Source organism: Plectropomus leopardus, chromosome 6 (genome assembly GCF_008729295.1).
Source record: "Plectropomus leopardus isolate mb chromosome 6, YSFRI_Pleo_2.0, whole genome shotgun sequence".
In the NCBI taxonomy this organism is placed as follows: Eukaryota; Metazoa; Chordata; class Actinopteri; order Perciformes; family Serranidae; genus Plectropomus; species Plectropomus leopardus.
The window spans coordinates 12,242,437-12,257,897 of NC_056468.1; the positions used below are offsets into that span (position 1 = coordinate 12,242,437).

Consider the following 15,461-nt stretch of genomic DNA (forward strand, 5'->3'; position numbering starts at 1 on the left):
TGTAAGATGTGAGATTTGTCCTGATGCAGCACTGTGAAATTGGAAAGAAAAAACTCAAAGTTTGGGATTTTCAGTTTTTCCTGTGGAGAAGCTCGTAGCTTACAGCCGTTTGGAGAGACTGACAAAAGGATTACTCTCCCTGAGTGAAACTGCTGTGTGAGCTTTATGACATCTGCAACTAGTTTAAATGGTTGAACAAGAGTTCATACGGAGATTAAAATATCTTGGGATTTTCAATTGCATTTAAATTCAAATTTTTCATCTTACTGGGATCTTTGTGGTTTTAAAATAATTTCAACCTTCTCTTCTCTACAGATTTGAGACTGATCCAAGTGCATATCCTCACCTACGAAAACCAAACATAAGGTCAATAGGAACAACCAACTCACAATTATATACAGTATGTATGTGAACTCTTCTGGAGCTGAGAATGGATCTTATTCACTGACCTTCTTGGGAAAGAAAGTGGGGAGACATCACTCTGTGGCGCCTGCAGGCAAGCAACGTGAGTGTAAAAAACAACTTACCGCTTATACAACCGTAATGCTCTCCAACTACATTGTGTTGATGACATCTTTGCGTTCATTTCTGTATCAGTTACCACGCTGTATGTCGTAAGGAGATGTTCTGACTTATAAATGTGTTGCTGGCAGACGGGCGAAGTTAGACAAGGTTTAAATATTTCAGCTGCTTGGCTGCCTCCGCTGTGAAGCAGCGGAGCAGTCAGCGTATCAGAACAAACGTAACATATCGTTCCTGCCAGGGTCTGGTCTGAGATCTGGACATGAAAGTAAGCAGGGTCCACTACAGTTGCAAACCCACATGCTAACAGACGGCACACTTAACAGCTGGTGTGACTGTAGCTGTTTTGCAGATTTTTTAATGTGCAGAGATCTGTGGGTTCTTTTATGATATATAAAGACTGGCATCATGCCTGCATTATGTCACTGTAAGCATCTTCAGTCCAGATGTTTTTGTTCTCCTGCTGCGGCTTCTTTTTAGCATTTCATCTTAAGTGATCATCTACATCCATCTATACTTTGTTTAATTTTAACCCTTTGAAACCTTCCTGTGCTGCATTCAGATGTCTTTCACAGGTATTTCAACCTATGAAACGTTAACAAAGTGGTGCAATTTCTTTGAAAAATATGGGGGGAAAGGCATAGAGAAAAAAGTTGGGGAAAAAATACAATATTTTCAATTATCATAATTTAATTTAATCATTTAAATTTAAATAATTCATTAAATAATTTTAATTGAAATTATTCTACAAAAGAGCACAGTATCCAAGTCTGTTTTGTTGTTTTTTTAAACTAATTTTCAGGTAATGTTCTTGTACTTTTGACTAATTTCTTGCTAATTTTGGGGTCTTTTGTTTTCGTTGGTCATTGCTTTTTTTCCTATGTTTTTTGAAGGAAGTAAAGTCTACACTCTGTCCCTTATTTCTACATCTGTTTGCATATTTAACTTTGCGCTTCTGCACACCATCTGTATGTTCATTTTTTCCCAGGCGCCTGGGAGACACCTAACAGGTCAACCTACCCTGAGGACCATGCAGCATCCTCGCGGCCTGGACGGGTCCCTGTCACAGCCCAGGTGCTGGAGGATTTACCAGGCAGCGTCCCAGAGCTAAAGGACGAGAGGCCGTGTCCCATAATTCACAACACACAGTTTGACCAGTATGAGGACAGCACAGCAGGTCAGACCTGTAAACACCCACATACACACATGCAATTAAGAAGGTGTAAACTGTACCGATTGCTGTAGTGACCTTTAACCTCTGCACTTCATCCCACCAACTTTCCTTTGTAATTCCTGATATAATTTCTGTTTTTCCACTGAAAGGTGTTTCTGGCAGGAAAGTAGCGACATGACGGCACGCCCACATTCCTGTACGAGGAAACAAAGAGGGGAGAGGGCGGGATGGGAATGTAAGAGACAGAGAGATAAAATATTTAAAGGGGAGGCATTTTATGGACTGTGTCATCATTGTAGATACGGCCACACATACTGATGGACAAACTTGAGAATAAACAGGGACTAACTGGAAAATTAACACAATCGCTGAAATCACCTAAATTTTCAATGAATTATCTAGACATGTAAATAGACAATAAACTGCATGCTAATCACTCATTATCATCATAAAGATGTAAAACGTGTTTTAAACATCATAAATAAAATGTAGATGGTTTCACTGAGATTTATGTGTTTTATTTTCCCTAAACCGCATGCATGCCAATGATAAATGCATTTTAAACAAAAATAAACAGTGCAAATCAATTTTGATTAGAAAAAATGATGAGGGAACATGTTGAATGACTTTATCTTGATGTCATACAATTGCTGTATGGTTGGGTTTTTTGTTCATTTTTGAGAGCAATCTGCTAAAATATGACCTTCAGGGTTTGGGCACTTTACACACACAAAGCTGAAAGAGGTTCCAGGGCATACATCTGTATACTATTATGATTATGTAATTGAATTTTTGAAGTCCTCCTCAGTTAAATGTCTAAAGAATAACCCTCTGGATTGCTATAATTCTTTTGTTGTTGTTTGTGTTTCTCAGATAGCAGGAAATACAAACAGAGCAGAACTATTTTACCTTGTTTGACAGTGAAAACATCTTAAAATTACATAACTAGTTACCAAAACGATGTTGATGAACCACAAACAAATTTGTTTTTAATTATGACAATTGAAGTTGCACCTGTTCATTATTCAGGTGTGGTGCGATTCAAAATTGTAATATTACACATTTGCATTCACAATAATAAGACAATAGAAATATGTGTTAAAAGAGCTTTTACTCTCCTCTGTCCCTCGCCTATTACTCCACTCTCTGGGCTGTTTCCAACTGTTCCTCAACATTTGCTTCATTGTTCAAGCTGTCATTCATCACAAAAGCCTGTGGATGAGGAGGTGGGCTGCGTTCAGACGCTGGATCGGCGCCGACCACAGAAAATACCCCAGACAAGAAGTCAACCGAGGTGCTGTAAAATGATGAAGAAACAGAGAGGGTGGGGTGCTAGTAGAGAGGGATGATGTTGATGAGGGGGTTAGGTGGGGAGGTCAGAGAGATACTGCAGGAATAAAGAAGCTGCGGAGGTTAGAGAACTAAAGCTTGATATTGACTATCATGGTAACACATTATCATGATGGTACAAATCACATAGTTAAAGGTCCAGTGCGTATAATTTAGGGGATTTAATGGTACCTTGTGGTAAGGATTACAGACTGCAACCAGCTGAAACGTCTCTCATGTGCCAAGCGTGAACTCACGGTGAGGATTCCTTAAGTGTTCATTGTTCAGTTTTTACTGGGTGCCTAATTGTCTACAGAGGTCAAACCAGCAAAAACAAAGAATAAAGGAGTTTTATATAAAAAATAAAATGAAAACAAATTCTGTGATTTTTCTCTTCGCAAAGGGGATTTCTTACTACAGTGGCCAATGCAAAAACATGAAAACAATAATGGCCCTATCTAAAGCCAGTGTTTGGTTTGTCCATTCTGGGCTACTGTAGAAAAATGGCGGTGCAACTAAGCAATCTTCTAAGATCTGCTCCCTATATAAACGGCTCATTCTAAGGAGACAAAAACAGCAACTTTCATTTTCAGGTGATTAAACCAAGATTACATTAGATTACACTAAAGAAAACATTCATATAATATTATATTCCATTTCTGCCAGTATATCCTCCTAAATAATACACACTGGAACTTGAAATATTGTGTAACTAATGTATGGCTCGTGATGATTTAATGCATGAATTAATGCAGGATTTATGATGAATTCCTGTCATTATGAATTAATCTGTTTACCTCACATCAAGTTAGAAATGTTATGCGCATTTATTTCATACTTTAATCAATGGGATCAAATTAGCTGGATTCCAGTTACATCAAAGTTTATTTTAGATCCATGCAGCTTCTTTGAAAGCAGAACAGATTCCCACAGACATATGAAGCCTTTTTTTAATTAAATTACACTTGTCCTGGGATGCAAACCAAGTGTGCAAACACACATATAGTTAGTTTGTTTTTGTTGTAAGAAGAGGAGTTTAGCGCAGTAGATAATCAGGGGTGCTTAAATACCTTTGTGCAGAAAGAGAATGTGATCGAGGCGTGGTTTATGTTCCTGAACAATGAATACTTATCATGATCATTATTAAACATTATTGAATATTTTCAATCAGCAGCTTCTGTACATAAGAATCTGTATCAGGCTTGAAAAATGGTCTGTAAGGTAGGAGATAACGTTAGGCGACTTGCGTAACTTGAGTTCTCACAGTAGCACGAGTGAGATGTCTCACTACGGGATACACCTGTAGTGAGACATCGAAGCAAATGCTATTAATGAGAACTTTAGATTACTTGCATAACCCTGGTTCTCAGAGGATCACGTGAGAGATGTCTCAATATAGGTGTATTCCACTGTGGCCCACTTAAGGTCAAATTTATGTGGCCTGTTAACTAAAATGAGTTTGACACCCCTGATCTAACAGGTGTCGAGTGACAAATTTCAGGAGAATGGACAGGAAAAAAGCATATTATTTATGAGGATATATACTCTTATGCTCTCAGAGAGGCTGAGCTTATGTATAGATCTGAGGTGAACTTTAATGTATCGGGAATCCAGCTAATTTAGTTGAGCAATTAACACTTTGAAACCTGGATCAGCATCACTTTCATTTGCTGCGTTTAGACACCTTTCACAAGTATTTAAACCTTTGAACTATGAGCTAATTTGGTTCAAATTCTTAAATTCTTTTGGAAACATGGGGGAAAACTGCCAGGAAATGTCCAGGACTTTGAAAGAAAATAGTTGATTAAAAAAAAATAATCTTCATTTATAAGTGATGTTCTTGTACTTTTTATTAATTTCTTGCAAATTTTTGGATCATTTTTCTTAAGTTGCTCATTGCCAACTTCCTATGTTTCAAAAGAAATCAAGTATTTTTGCTCATGTTTTGAGGGTTGATCGAATAATCAATCATTACTTAATGTATGACGTAACTGTGTATTAACATTCTGTACTTGATCGATTTGAATGGACTCATCACATATAGTCAAAGTGACTTAATCATTTGTAAATGGTGAGCCACAGTAATCCATGATATGTCCTGTGTTCGCTCATGCATTAAATCTTCATGAGCCATGCATTAGTTAAACATTTCTTTAGTATATGATTTGTACCCTTATTATAAATGTACATAGTGATAGTGGCTGCTTTCATTTTGCATGCATGCAAACTGAATGGTGATTTACAGCATGTTCTGTCTGCAGGCACATCAGAGTCTCAGCTGTCAGACAGCAGTGAAGCGACAGAGGCAGACAGGTCACAAGAGGTCAGGATCTACATCCCCTACGAGTCAGCCGAAATCTGCGTCACTCAGGTAAAATCATCGATCATCGCGGGACAACAGCACAGAACAAGCACCGTGTCTTACACAGCGAAGTGCTTATGTTCCGAGGAGAATCCATTTAATAGCACTAGACATAAATATTGAAAAACAAGTATGACTCCAAACTTCTTATGAAACAGTGATTTTCCTTTAGACATGTGACTTAGAGCGTTTGCTGTTTCCAGTTGTTCAGTGAGATAGCAGACACACAATGAAGACACTGTCAGACACTGTGTTGTGTTGTTCCTCACACTCACATGGCTGCCCTGATGCTGCTGCTGTGGCCCAGGGAGGCATTTAATCTAAAAAATTTAAAATGCATACATGGTAGAATTTGAAAAGGATAAGGTAGATTCTACAATGAAAAATGTGTTAGAAAGAAACAAATTTCAGTACTAAACCTTTTTTTTTTGTTTTGTTTGTTTCGTTTTTTTTATTTTGCTGTTTGTTTAGGTGTGTGTGTGTGTGTGTGTGTGTGTGTGTGTGTGTGTGTGTGTGTGTGTAAGAATATGGTTCTGCACAAAATGTTAGACCAACATGCACAAATCTGTGTGCAAGTATTGTGCAGCTTTACATATATCTTTGTATACCTCGTTTTGTTATGCTGATTGCATATGCTTATGTTTCTCAAAAATCCCAACATAAACAATATATTTTAAAAATAATGATACTCTGCAGATCCCACGTAACATCTTTTATTCTTATTAAAATGAACGACCTGATCTCCCCTCTTTGTATTAAATGTAAAAGAAATGCTGGGACATACATTCAATTTTTGGGAATGTCCTAAGATCTCAAAATTCTGGAGCAATATTGCACAGGAATTGAGCAAAGATTTTTTTGCTGAAAATAACTAAATGAAACTAAAGATGAAGGCCTCTTCATACCGAGCTTGCCATCTAAAACACTGTTCCTGAGTAAATCTGGCTTCAAACTATGTGACAAACTCCTACTCCTTGGTAGGAGATGTATCTTAAAGCAGTGGATAAGTGACAAACCTCCCTCAGTCACACAGTGGCACCAGGAAACTTGCAATGTCTTACTCTTAGAGAGACTAACGGCACAAAGTAAAGGGGCATGATGGTCTGTTTGAGAGAACTTCGTCATCTTTCTTGATGTATCTGCCTTTTTTTATATAGATGGTTGTTTTTTAGTTGTTTTGTAAAGTTTATTTTAGTTTCTTTTTCTTTTCCCTATTATATTATTGTCTATTATTATTTTATTTATTTGTTTACTTATTTTTTTTTGTATTTGAGAATGTGGAGAGCATTGTGCTGTTATGGGATGTATAGTACACACATAAACACCTTATAATATTAATATTATAATCTAAAAAAAAATAGTATTTGCAACCAAGATGCTATTTCATACATGTGAGGTGTTTATGTGTGTACTATACATCCCAAAACAGATAGCTGCAGACATGGAAGCAATGAAGAGAAGACACCTGGAAATGGTGCAGGAGCTGGAGGAGAGCTTTCAGGTCACAGTGCGAGAGAACCAGGTCAGGAGGCATGTAAGCGTGTATGAGAGAGAGAGAAAAAGTCCTAGCAAATAACAGTGATACCGATCTCACTGTGTGATCAGGAGTGGACCGCGCAGAGGATCAGATCTCATCACCAGAACAAGTTAAACACTCTGAGGAGGATCCTGGACGTCTACCAGGAGAAGGTGGAGAATAAGAACGCTGACTGGGAGAGGAGAGTCGCGGTCAGTGATGGTCATTATTAGTCAGTCGTCCATCTCTCCCTCCCTACCTCTTAGCAAAGTGTCTTTATTATTTCAAACCTAACCAACTCCCTAAATTTTCCTACTTCCTGCCTTATTATCTGGCTCACTCCCCTGCAACTCCTCATGTGGCACATTTTGTTCTCACTCATCGTGACGTTCAACAAAACAGTCAAACTCTCTGATCTCTGCTTCAGAACTTCAGCGGAAATGTTGGCGTTATGTTACAACCCATTTAGCTGAGAAGTTTAACAGTTTTATCTATTTATAATGTATTTCATGTCCTTCCTGTTTCCTGCAGGCCTTGACTGCGCAGAATGAGCAGCTGCTGGAGGAGCAGAGAGCGGAGAGGAGGAGGAGTAAAGAGGAGGCCCTACAGTGGCACAGAGAGAAGGTTGCATAGGCTTCATAAACTTGTATGCGTTCCTTTGGACTGTAGCACACCCTTGTGGCCATATTTCAGTAAAGGCACCTTTTTTTTATAGTATTACATAATTAATGGACCAACTTTGGTCTTTCTTTTAGAGCAAAATGCTGGAACTGTTCTCCAACAGGCTGGATGCCCTGCACAGCCACCAGGCCTCCAGTGAGTCTGCATGCAGCCATTTATACTATATGTATGCCTGCAAAACAACTGACCTTTGCATGCAATACCTCAACTAACGCCCTGTGACACTGACCAGCACTACAGGAGCTGCAATTGGCCAGACAGGAAGTAGGAAAAGTCCAAGAAATGTTGACAGTAACATCACAGGAGCAGCAGGAAGCTGCAGAGGAAGGTGAAAGCACAGAGAACAAAGGAGTTTCTGCTCAACACGCTGTGGTGGGTTGGAATTAGTTACCATGGCAGCCTGATCATATCTGAGGTGCATGAGCTAAGATTATAAACATATCAACAAAGTAACCAATAGAAAACTTCATGAGACACCTTCTGAGGGAACAGATGTGGAACAGGTCATATTACAAAGACTGGGAAATGATCCGAGACTACCACATTAAACACGTTTGATATTTAGGTATTTGGGTGGTGGCAGAATTTTTGAGATATAATCTGTATGTCAAAATATTTTTTTGTGATTTGAGCGCACTGACCCTTTAAGGTGGCTCTGTCTACAGGCTGGCAGTGACCCAAATCAGCCACTGGAGGGAGCTAAAGCCCGTCTGGAGGAGCTAAAAGAGAGCCTGTGTCAGAGGGAGAGAGAGATCACTGAGCTGCTGGAGGCGGAGAGGAGCCCTGTCCCTAAGCCACCCTGCAGTGTCCTGCTTCCCACTGTCATACACACGGTGCTGTTCAACTATAAAACTATGTGGAAACCAACTTCTGAATGTCTGTGTCTTAACTTATTTTAAATATGGCATTCTTGTTTTCTAGTGACAGGAAATACTTATTCTGCTTGTTCCTACCTCTATCAAGCTTTTAAACAATGCTGCTTAAGGCTGCAGGGATTGCGTGATAGTTCAATGATGTTTTAACAACGGGTGTGTGAAATATGTGTTATGTGCAATGTATGTGCATTATTTTGCATGTGCTTTTTGAATTATGTCCAATTTATTGGTGTGATTTGTTGCAACTGGTGCTGTTTTGTACATTTGTGTTTTGTTTTATTGTGAGTACGAAGGCATTTATGGGCGTAGTATGAGACTGAGACTACAGGAACAATACAGTGTCGTATCATATCGTATCGTATCGTATCGTATCGTATCGTATCGTATCGTATCGTATCGTATCATATCGTATCATATCGTATCATATCGTATCATATCGTATCATATCGTATCGAATCGTATCTTTAGATATAACCCTGATTTTACGACTTTGTTGTATTGATACCATATATTGCATTGTTTTGTTTTCCAGGCTCATGCTATCTGCAGTGCTGTGTCTGAGACCAGAGCTCTTCTGGACCACATGATTGAGGAGAATCGGCTTGCTCTGGTTGATGCCAGAGACAAACTGGACCGTCTACAGATGGCCCATGAAGATAGTAATGACAGAGAGGATAAAACCACCGACCAAGATGGGTTAGAGATCATTGACATAAACCATAACTGACTGCTTGCTGGTTGAAATACCCACAGATAATTTCTATATAAAAGTGGTAGGGTAAATGGGGCTAATTTTCACATTGCCTTTCTTTCATTTAGTGTCTGATATATAATCATTCAAATGTTTGTTTTTTTCGCATTTCAGGTTAGATGAATATGAGTCAAGTTTGTCTTTACTACAAGAAACAGTGAGGGGGCACGAGGTCTCTCAACTGGCTTTGGACTGCATCAAAACTGGCAAAAGTCCTGAAATATATGGTAAATAAATATGTTGACTGCAGCCAACTGTAAATGAATGATTATACTCACATCACATGCATTCAGCAGTCAAGAACGCCTTAACCAAGACCAAGCCAAGACACACATATATATATATATATATATATATATAATAAACAGATATGTGTGTAATAAACAAACTCTAAGGAGCAGAAATGAACTTAGCCATTTTTTCAACACTATATACATATATATATATATATTTTGCACAGGCAATTTATTGATATCCTCACAGTTGTAGTCTTGACCAGTCTTGAAATAAAATCCATTAATCCATTATTCTGTCTGAGACCAAGACAAAACTGAGACATTCAAAAAGTAGTCTTGAAACCAAGACTCATCTTAAGTGCTACAACATTGCTTTTACTATTAACTGTAATACTTGCACTAGGCGCTATCACGTACATCTGTCTCGCTGTACAAAAACTGTATGTTTCTGTATCTGCACTATAATTGGCTCACAGGTGCATGTGAGTTTTCATTTTTGTTTTGCTCAGACTGCGACACGGTCTCAGAGCTGGAAGACATACTGGGACAAGGGACGATCCGAACCACAGAGGGAGTGAAGAGTGTCGGTCAACAGCTTCTCTTGCTGCAGGATCAGGTTGGTTTTTTATCACACAGGTCAAAGTATCAGGTCAAGCCTCAGAGATGATAAGCTGCCCTCTATATTCAGCAAGAAACAGAATTGGGTATTCGTTGTTATTTTACACAAGTGCCACTTAATAACATCTGTGGTGAATTTGCTGAATTTCGGCTGTACCATCATGAGGGCAGACTGTGACATAAATCACATGAGTTGTTAGGGCATCATACATACCAAGCCTGCGGCTGTTGTGTGATGGTTTGGATGCAGTCAGCTGACATAAACTGGATTCATTATTGTCTGTGATTTAACAGCTTGAAGACATTGCTGCAAATATACTGACTTGCATAGAGTCAGTATATTTCTAGTCCAAGCAGCTACAAAATACATGTTTTACACCGATTCTTCAATTCAGCTGTGTGTTTTCATACTCTTCTCTAAAGCTAAAGCAAGTCAAAGAGGAGAAAAAGAAAATAATTGAGAACTACACCTCAGAAAGACAATGAGGAAGAAGTACTACAATATGGTGGAAGACATGAAAGGTAACACAGTCCCGAAAATTAAAGGTTTATGTGTGAAATAAAACACCAAGAAGTGAGGCCTTCTCAGTTTAAACCTCTCTTTTATTATGGTGTTGTGTCCTATATTTTTTCTTAGGCAAAATCAGAGTGTTTTGTCGGATTCGACCATTAAACCGAACAGAGACTGCACAAGGTGGAGCCGTCGTTGTGGAGAAAATAGATGATTACTCTGTCACTGTAGAAACCCCCCGTGGGCAGAGAGAGTTTCAGTTTGACAAGGTGTTTAGTGCTGAAGCCTCTCAGGAAGACCTGTTTCATGACACCAACAGGTGAGCAGGATTATACAGAATATTCACAAATTTCTCTCAAACTCTTGTAAGCCGTAAGCAAACTGGCTTGATTTTTTTCAAAAGGTGGCAGTGATTAGCATCTTGAGAAATTTCCCACAATTTAGCATGACATTTGTAAAAAGTTACAAGTAACTATTGTAACTAAGGAATTACCTGAAATGAAGCCAAAAAAAAGGAAAGTTTTTTTTTTTAAAGAAATAATTAATAAATAAAATAATCAGTACCTGTAAAAAAATATTATATATATATATATATATATATATATATATATTTAGTAGTAGTAATAAATAAAAATAGGCTGCAAATTTGTGTCAATTCAGCCTACGGTAAAGGTTTAGTAGCTTTAGTCACATAGGTAGCTGATGGAGGTGCCTGAGGGGCCTGAAATCAAAGTACAGATGTTTCAATGCTATCAGCAGAGCAGTTCAGAATTTGTTTCCTCCACAGGCTGATCCAGTCAGCTATCGATGGTTACAACGTCTGCATCTTTACGTATGGTCAGACGGGCTCAGGGAAGACCTTCACCATGGTCGGAGATAAAGAACAGAAGAACCCCGGGATCATGCCGAGATCTTTTAATGCTATATTTGATATCATACGGGAAAGCAGCGCCAAATTTGACTTCAAGGTAACAGACAGTGTATCATCGATGTGACTGTATCTGGGAGAATGGAAAGATTTTACATTGAATTAAATAAATAATGAGAACCTCACATCATCTCTCATCTCCCCTGACTTTATTCCTCTCTGTCTGCGTCTCCATCCTTTTACCTCAGGTTTCAGCCTATATGCTGGAGCTGTACAACGACATGCTGCAGGACCTCTTTGTGAGCCTGGCTGGTGAGGCCCATGCACAGCCCCAGTCCCATGGCCAGGCCAGGCGGGTGGAGATCAAGAGGAACAGAAAAGGGGTTGTTTTCGCCCAAGGAGCAGAGACAAAAGAGGCTTCCAGTGCCCAGGAGCTCTATGCTCTGTTCCAGCAGGCCTGCGCCAACCGACACATCTCTGCTACCAGTGAGTCCTCTATACCGTGCCATGCTGCCCAGTTCAAACAGGGCCCTGCTAAATGGTTTGGATTAATCGTGTTAGTTACAGTCAGTATGACGGGGCGGCAGCTAGGTACATCATTACTGGACCAGGCAGTGAGTGGCAGCGCAGCAAAACTGTGAATCAGCATACTGTAGGAAGAGGAGCAACATTGTTTTATAGATGCACACAGGTCATCAGATTCATCACAGGATGCGCCTCATGTTTTAGTAACAGGGAGCTGGAGCATGGGCAGATTAGGAGACAACAGGCCCCTGGGCACAGATATGCAAAAGGACCCACCACCTGAGCAAGACACATGAACTTTGTTGTTTTGCCTCTTTTTTGTTGTTCTTGTTTTTTTGCATCTCTTTGTTTTTTGTCTCTTTGATGTCATTTTGTGTCTCTTGTTTTCATCTCTTTGCAGCCCTTTTTAGTCTTTTGGTCAGTATACGTGACAATAATTTAAATGACATTCTGCAGATGACCAGTGGGGCCCATGACACTTTGGGCCCCTGGTCTGTTCAGTAATCCATGCATGAGCTGGAGAAACAAACTACAAAATTATGCATAACAATAACTAATAAAAAAAAACTCACACACTTATATTTTACTAAATACTATGGAAGAAAGGAAGGTACAGAATGATAAAGAATAATTGTGTTGTAACATTATATATAGTGGGGCCCATGACATATATATATATAGTATATATATATAGATAGATAGATAGATAGATAGATAGATAGATAGATAGATATGTTTTTAATGGTAATTTTGAATTTTTTTCCTCTTTAGTCACAGACATTTTGACTTGATCTAAAACACTTCAATTATTAATTGATCCTAGGAATTTTACATGTTTTTCTCAAGAAAAATAATGTCAACATTCTCAAATGTTTCTTTTTTATATGAATCTAAAATAAATCATTCTGTTTTTGAAAAACATCACCTTGGGCTCTGGGAGATTGTAATTAGGATTTTTTTTAACTATTTTATTTTAATTCGATTTCACAAATAATTTGTAAAGAGCACACAGAATTTTTCAACATGATGATTTCCCATCTCACCCCAGCCCAAACCTAGTGCAAAACAGCACATGCCATTATACCGAGATCTCATTAAGCTCAAGTAGAGTCTCAAAACAACAACAACAACAACAGCAACAACAAAAAAGGGGGGAGAGAAAAGACAAATACAGCAAATACAGGCTACAATTATATTACATAAGCTGCTCTAGTTTACCCCCCATACTGGGGATATAATCTACAACACGAACCCAGACTTTTTGAAAATGTAATTGTTGCCCTCTTATATGATACATAATTTTTTCAGGGGTGTAATAAGATAACAGTTCTGTCCACCACTGTTTATTTGAGGGAGGGGTCTTTGATTTCCAGTGATAGCCAACAAAATAAGTTTCATTTCATGACCATCAAAGTTTATCAGCACTTTACTATTGCCCAGAATAGCTATACGGGGGTCAGGGGTCAGATTTTTGAGAAAGATTTTAGACAGTTGGTCAAATTTCCAATAATGATTCAAACTCTCACATTGTAATTAGGATTTTGTACTTGTTGCTGACATTTCATAAATAAAATAAGTAATCAAAGTTAAAACTACTACTACTGTACGAGGACCTAAAACTAAATGTGTAAATGTACTTTTTCCACCACTGAATAATTTGCTGAATTGGGATTATCTGTATCTAACGTCAAAGCTATCAAAGTCAATTCAGCGACTTTTATGTCGTGTCTGTTTCCCAAGAGATGAATGTGGAGAGTTCCCGCTCCCATCTGATTGTTTGCATCATGGTGGAGGGCAGGAATCTGACCAATGGGAGCGTGAGCACGGGGAAGCTGAGTCTGGTAGACCTGGCAGGCAGCGAGAGAGCGGCCAAGACTGGTGCTAAGAACCACCAGCTAAAGGTCTGTTCAAAATGTTTTTGTTTTTTTTTGATAGGCTCATCAGTTGATTGTAAAAATAATTGAAAGTATTATGGCCTCTAACTCTCCTCTCGTCTGCAGGAGGCTAACTCCATCAACAAGTCTCTGAGTGCGCTGGGCGATGTGATCTCAGCCCTGTCTGCTGAACTGCCACATGTACCCTACAGGAACAGCAAGCTCACACAGGTAATCATTCAAAAAAAACAGCATGCTTTGAATTTTGAGTGAATTCAAACACAAACCTGTAGCAATGAGCAATAAACTGCTTATATGTGATAATGGACTGTAATGCAGACATGCGTTTCATCTCTCCCAGGTGATGCAGGACTCTCTGGGTGGAAATGCCAAAACCCTCATGATCGTCAACATCTCCCCTTCAGAATGCAACCTCGATGAGACGCTCACATCTCTCGTGTAAGCTACAAATAGAGATCCATCTTTTCTAATTTACTGAATGCTAACAAACTCCTATAAACACCTTAACCCTTTTAAACCTGGAGCGACATCACTTGTCATCACTTGTCTTCTTTTAGACACCTTTCACAAGTATTTATATCTTTGAATTACTAAAATTTTTAAGCACTTTTTCAAGGTCATTTCCTTGTTTTTTTATTGTCATTTTGTGTTTATTTATTCATTTATTACAAATTTTCAAGTAATTTTCTTGTGCTTTTTTTGTTTCTTTGTTGTTGTTTTTTTTTTTTTTTACAAATTTCTTGCAAATTTTGGACAGTTTCTTCTTTTGTTGCTCATTGCCTTATTCCCATGTTTTGAATGAAATCATGCCAATGTGCTCAGGTTTAAAAAGATTAACTTCCTGAATTTTCCAGTTATGCAACAAGAGTGAAGGCCATAACCAACAATGCTCAGAGACATGTGGAGAGCAAAGAGATTGCCCAGCTGAAAGAGGTTTGTGTTACTGTATGTGTTACAAAAGATGACTAAAGATGTCTATGTAAAATATCACATATTTTGATGGCCACATTCAAACAGTCATACTAACTTTATTTGTTTTTTTCTGTTTCCATTTCCTGTTTTTGATAGGTCATTACGAAGCTGAGGTCGGGACAGACGGTGGAAGAGGAGGAAATCTGAACTGTGTACAACAGAGGAGTAAAGTCAGTGGTGGATGGAGTACAATAAAATACCCAGATTTCTTACTCAAGTGAAAGTAGAAATACCACAGTGTAGAAATTCTCTGTTATAAATAAAAGTTCCGCATTTACATTTTTTTTACTTCTAAAAGTATTTAACAGCTGGAAAGATGTTCTTTTGATAAAGCTGGGCTGTCTATTGTAGAAAGATGCAAAAACTGTTGAAACTGGTGCTATGTGACCAGAGAAAACAGAAAAAACGGCATTTGCTTTAACTTAAGAGGAAGAAAACCTGCAACTACCACAATTGACTGTGCTGCACCAGAACAATAAACACTTCCACTGGTGGGTGAAGTAATGCAAGTTGTCTGAAAACAATATGGTGGCCAGCTGGTAACAAACAGTGTTGTATAACAGTTAAACAGTGCACTAAAATTTGTTTCTGGTTTTACCTTTTGATCTCAGTTTTTTTCAGCCTCC

General features: G+C 38.5%; 1 protein-coding gene across 1 annotated transcript; it reads left to right on the plus strand.

The window, feature by feature from the left end:
• Positions 1-10,553: 10,553 nt before the first annotated feature.
• LOC121944109 (kinesin-like protein KIN-14E) lies at positions 10,554-14,982 on the plus strand. The gene is made up of 9 exons (XM_042487787.1): positions 10,554-10,586; positions 10,702-10,894; positions 11,363-11,543; positions 11,692-11,929; positions 13,709-13,869; positions 13,969-14,073; positions 14,204-14,301; positions 14,718-14,796; positions 14,932-14,982. Exons 1-9 carry the CDS (start codon positions 10,568-10,570, stop codon positions 14,980-14,982), a joined length of 1,125 nt encoding a protein of 374 aa, XP_042343721.1. The 5' UTR covers positions 10,554-10,567.
• Positions 14,983-15,461: the final 479 nt, after the last annotated feature.

Excerpts from the sequence above, each read along its gene's own strand:
- LOC121944109 (XM_042487787.1), top strand. Across the intron at positions 13,870-13,968 it reads CTAAGAACCACCAGCTAAAG|GAGGCTAACTCCATCAACAA; the intron begins GTCTGTTCAAAA and ends TCTCGTCTGCAG. Across the intron at positions 14,302-14,717 it reads GAGACGCTCACATCTCTCGT|TTATGCAACAAGAGTGAAGG; the intron begins GTAAGCTACAAA and ends TGAATTTTCCAG.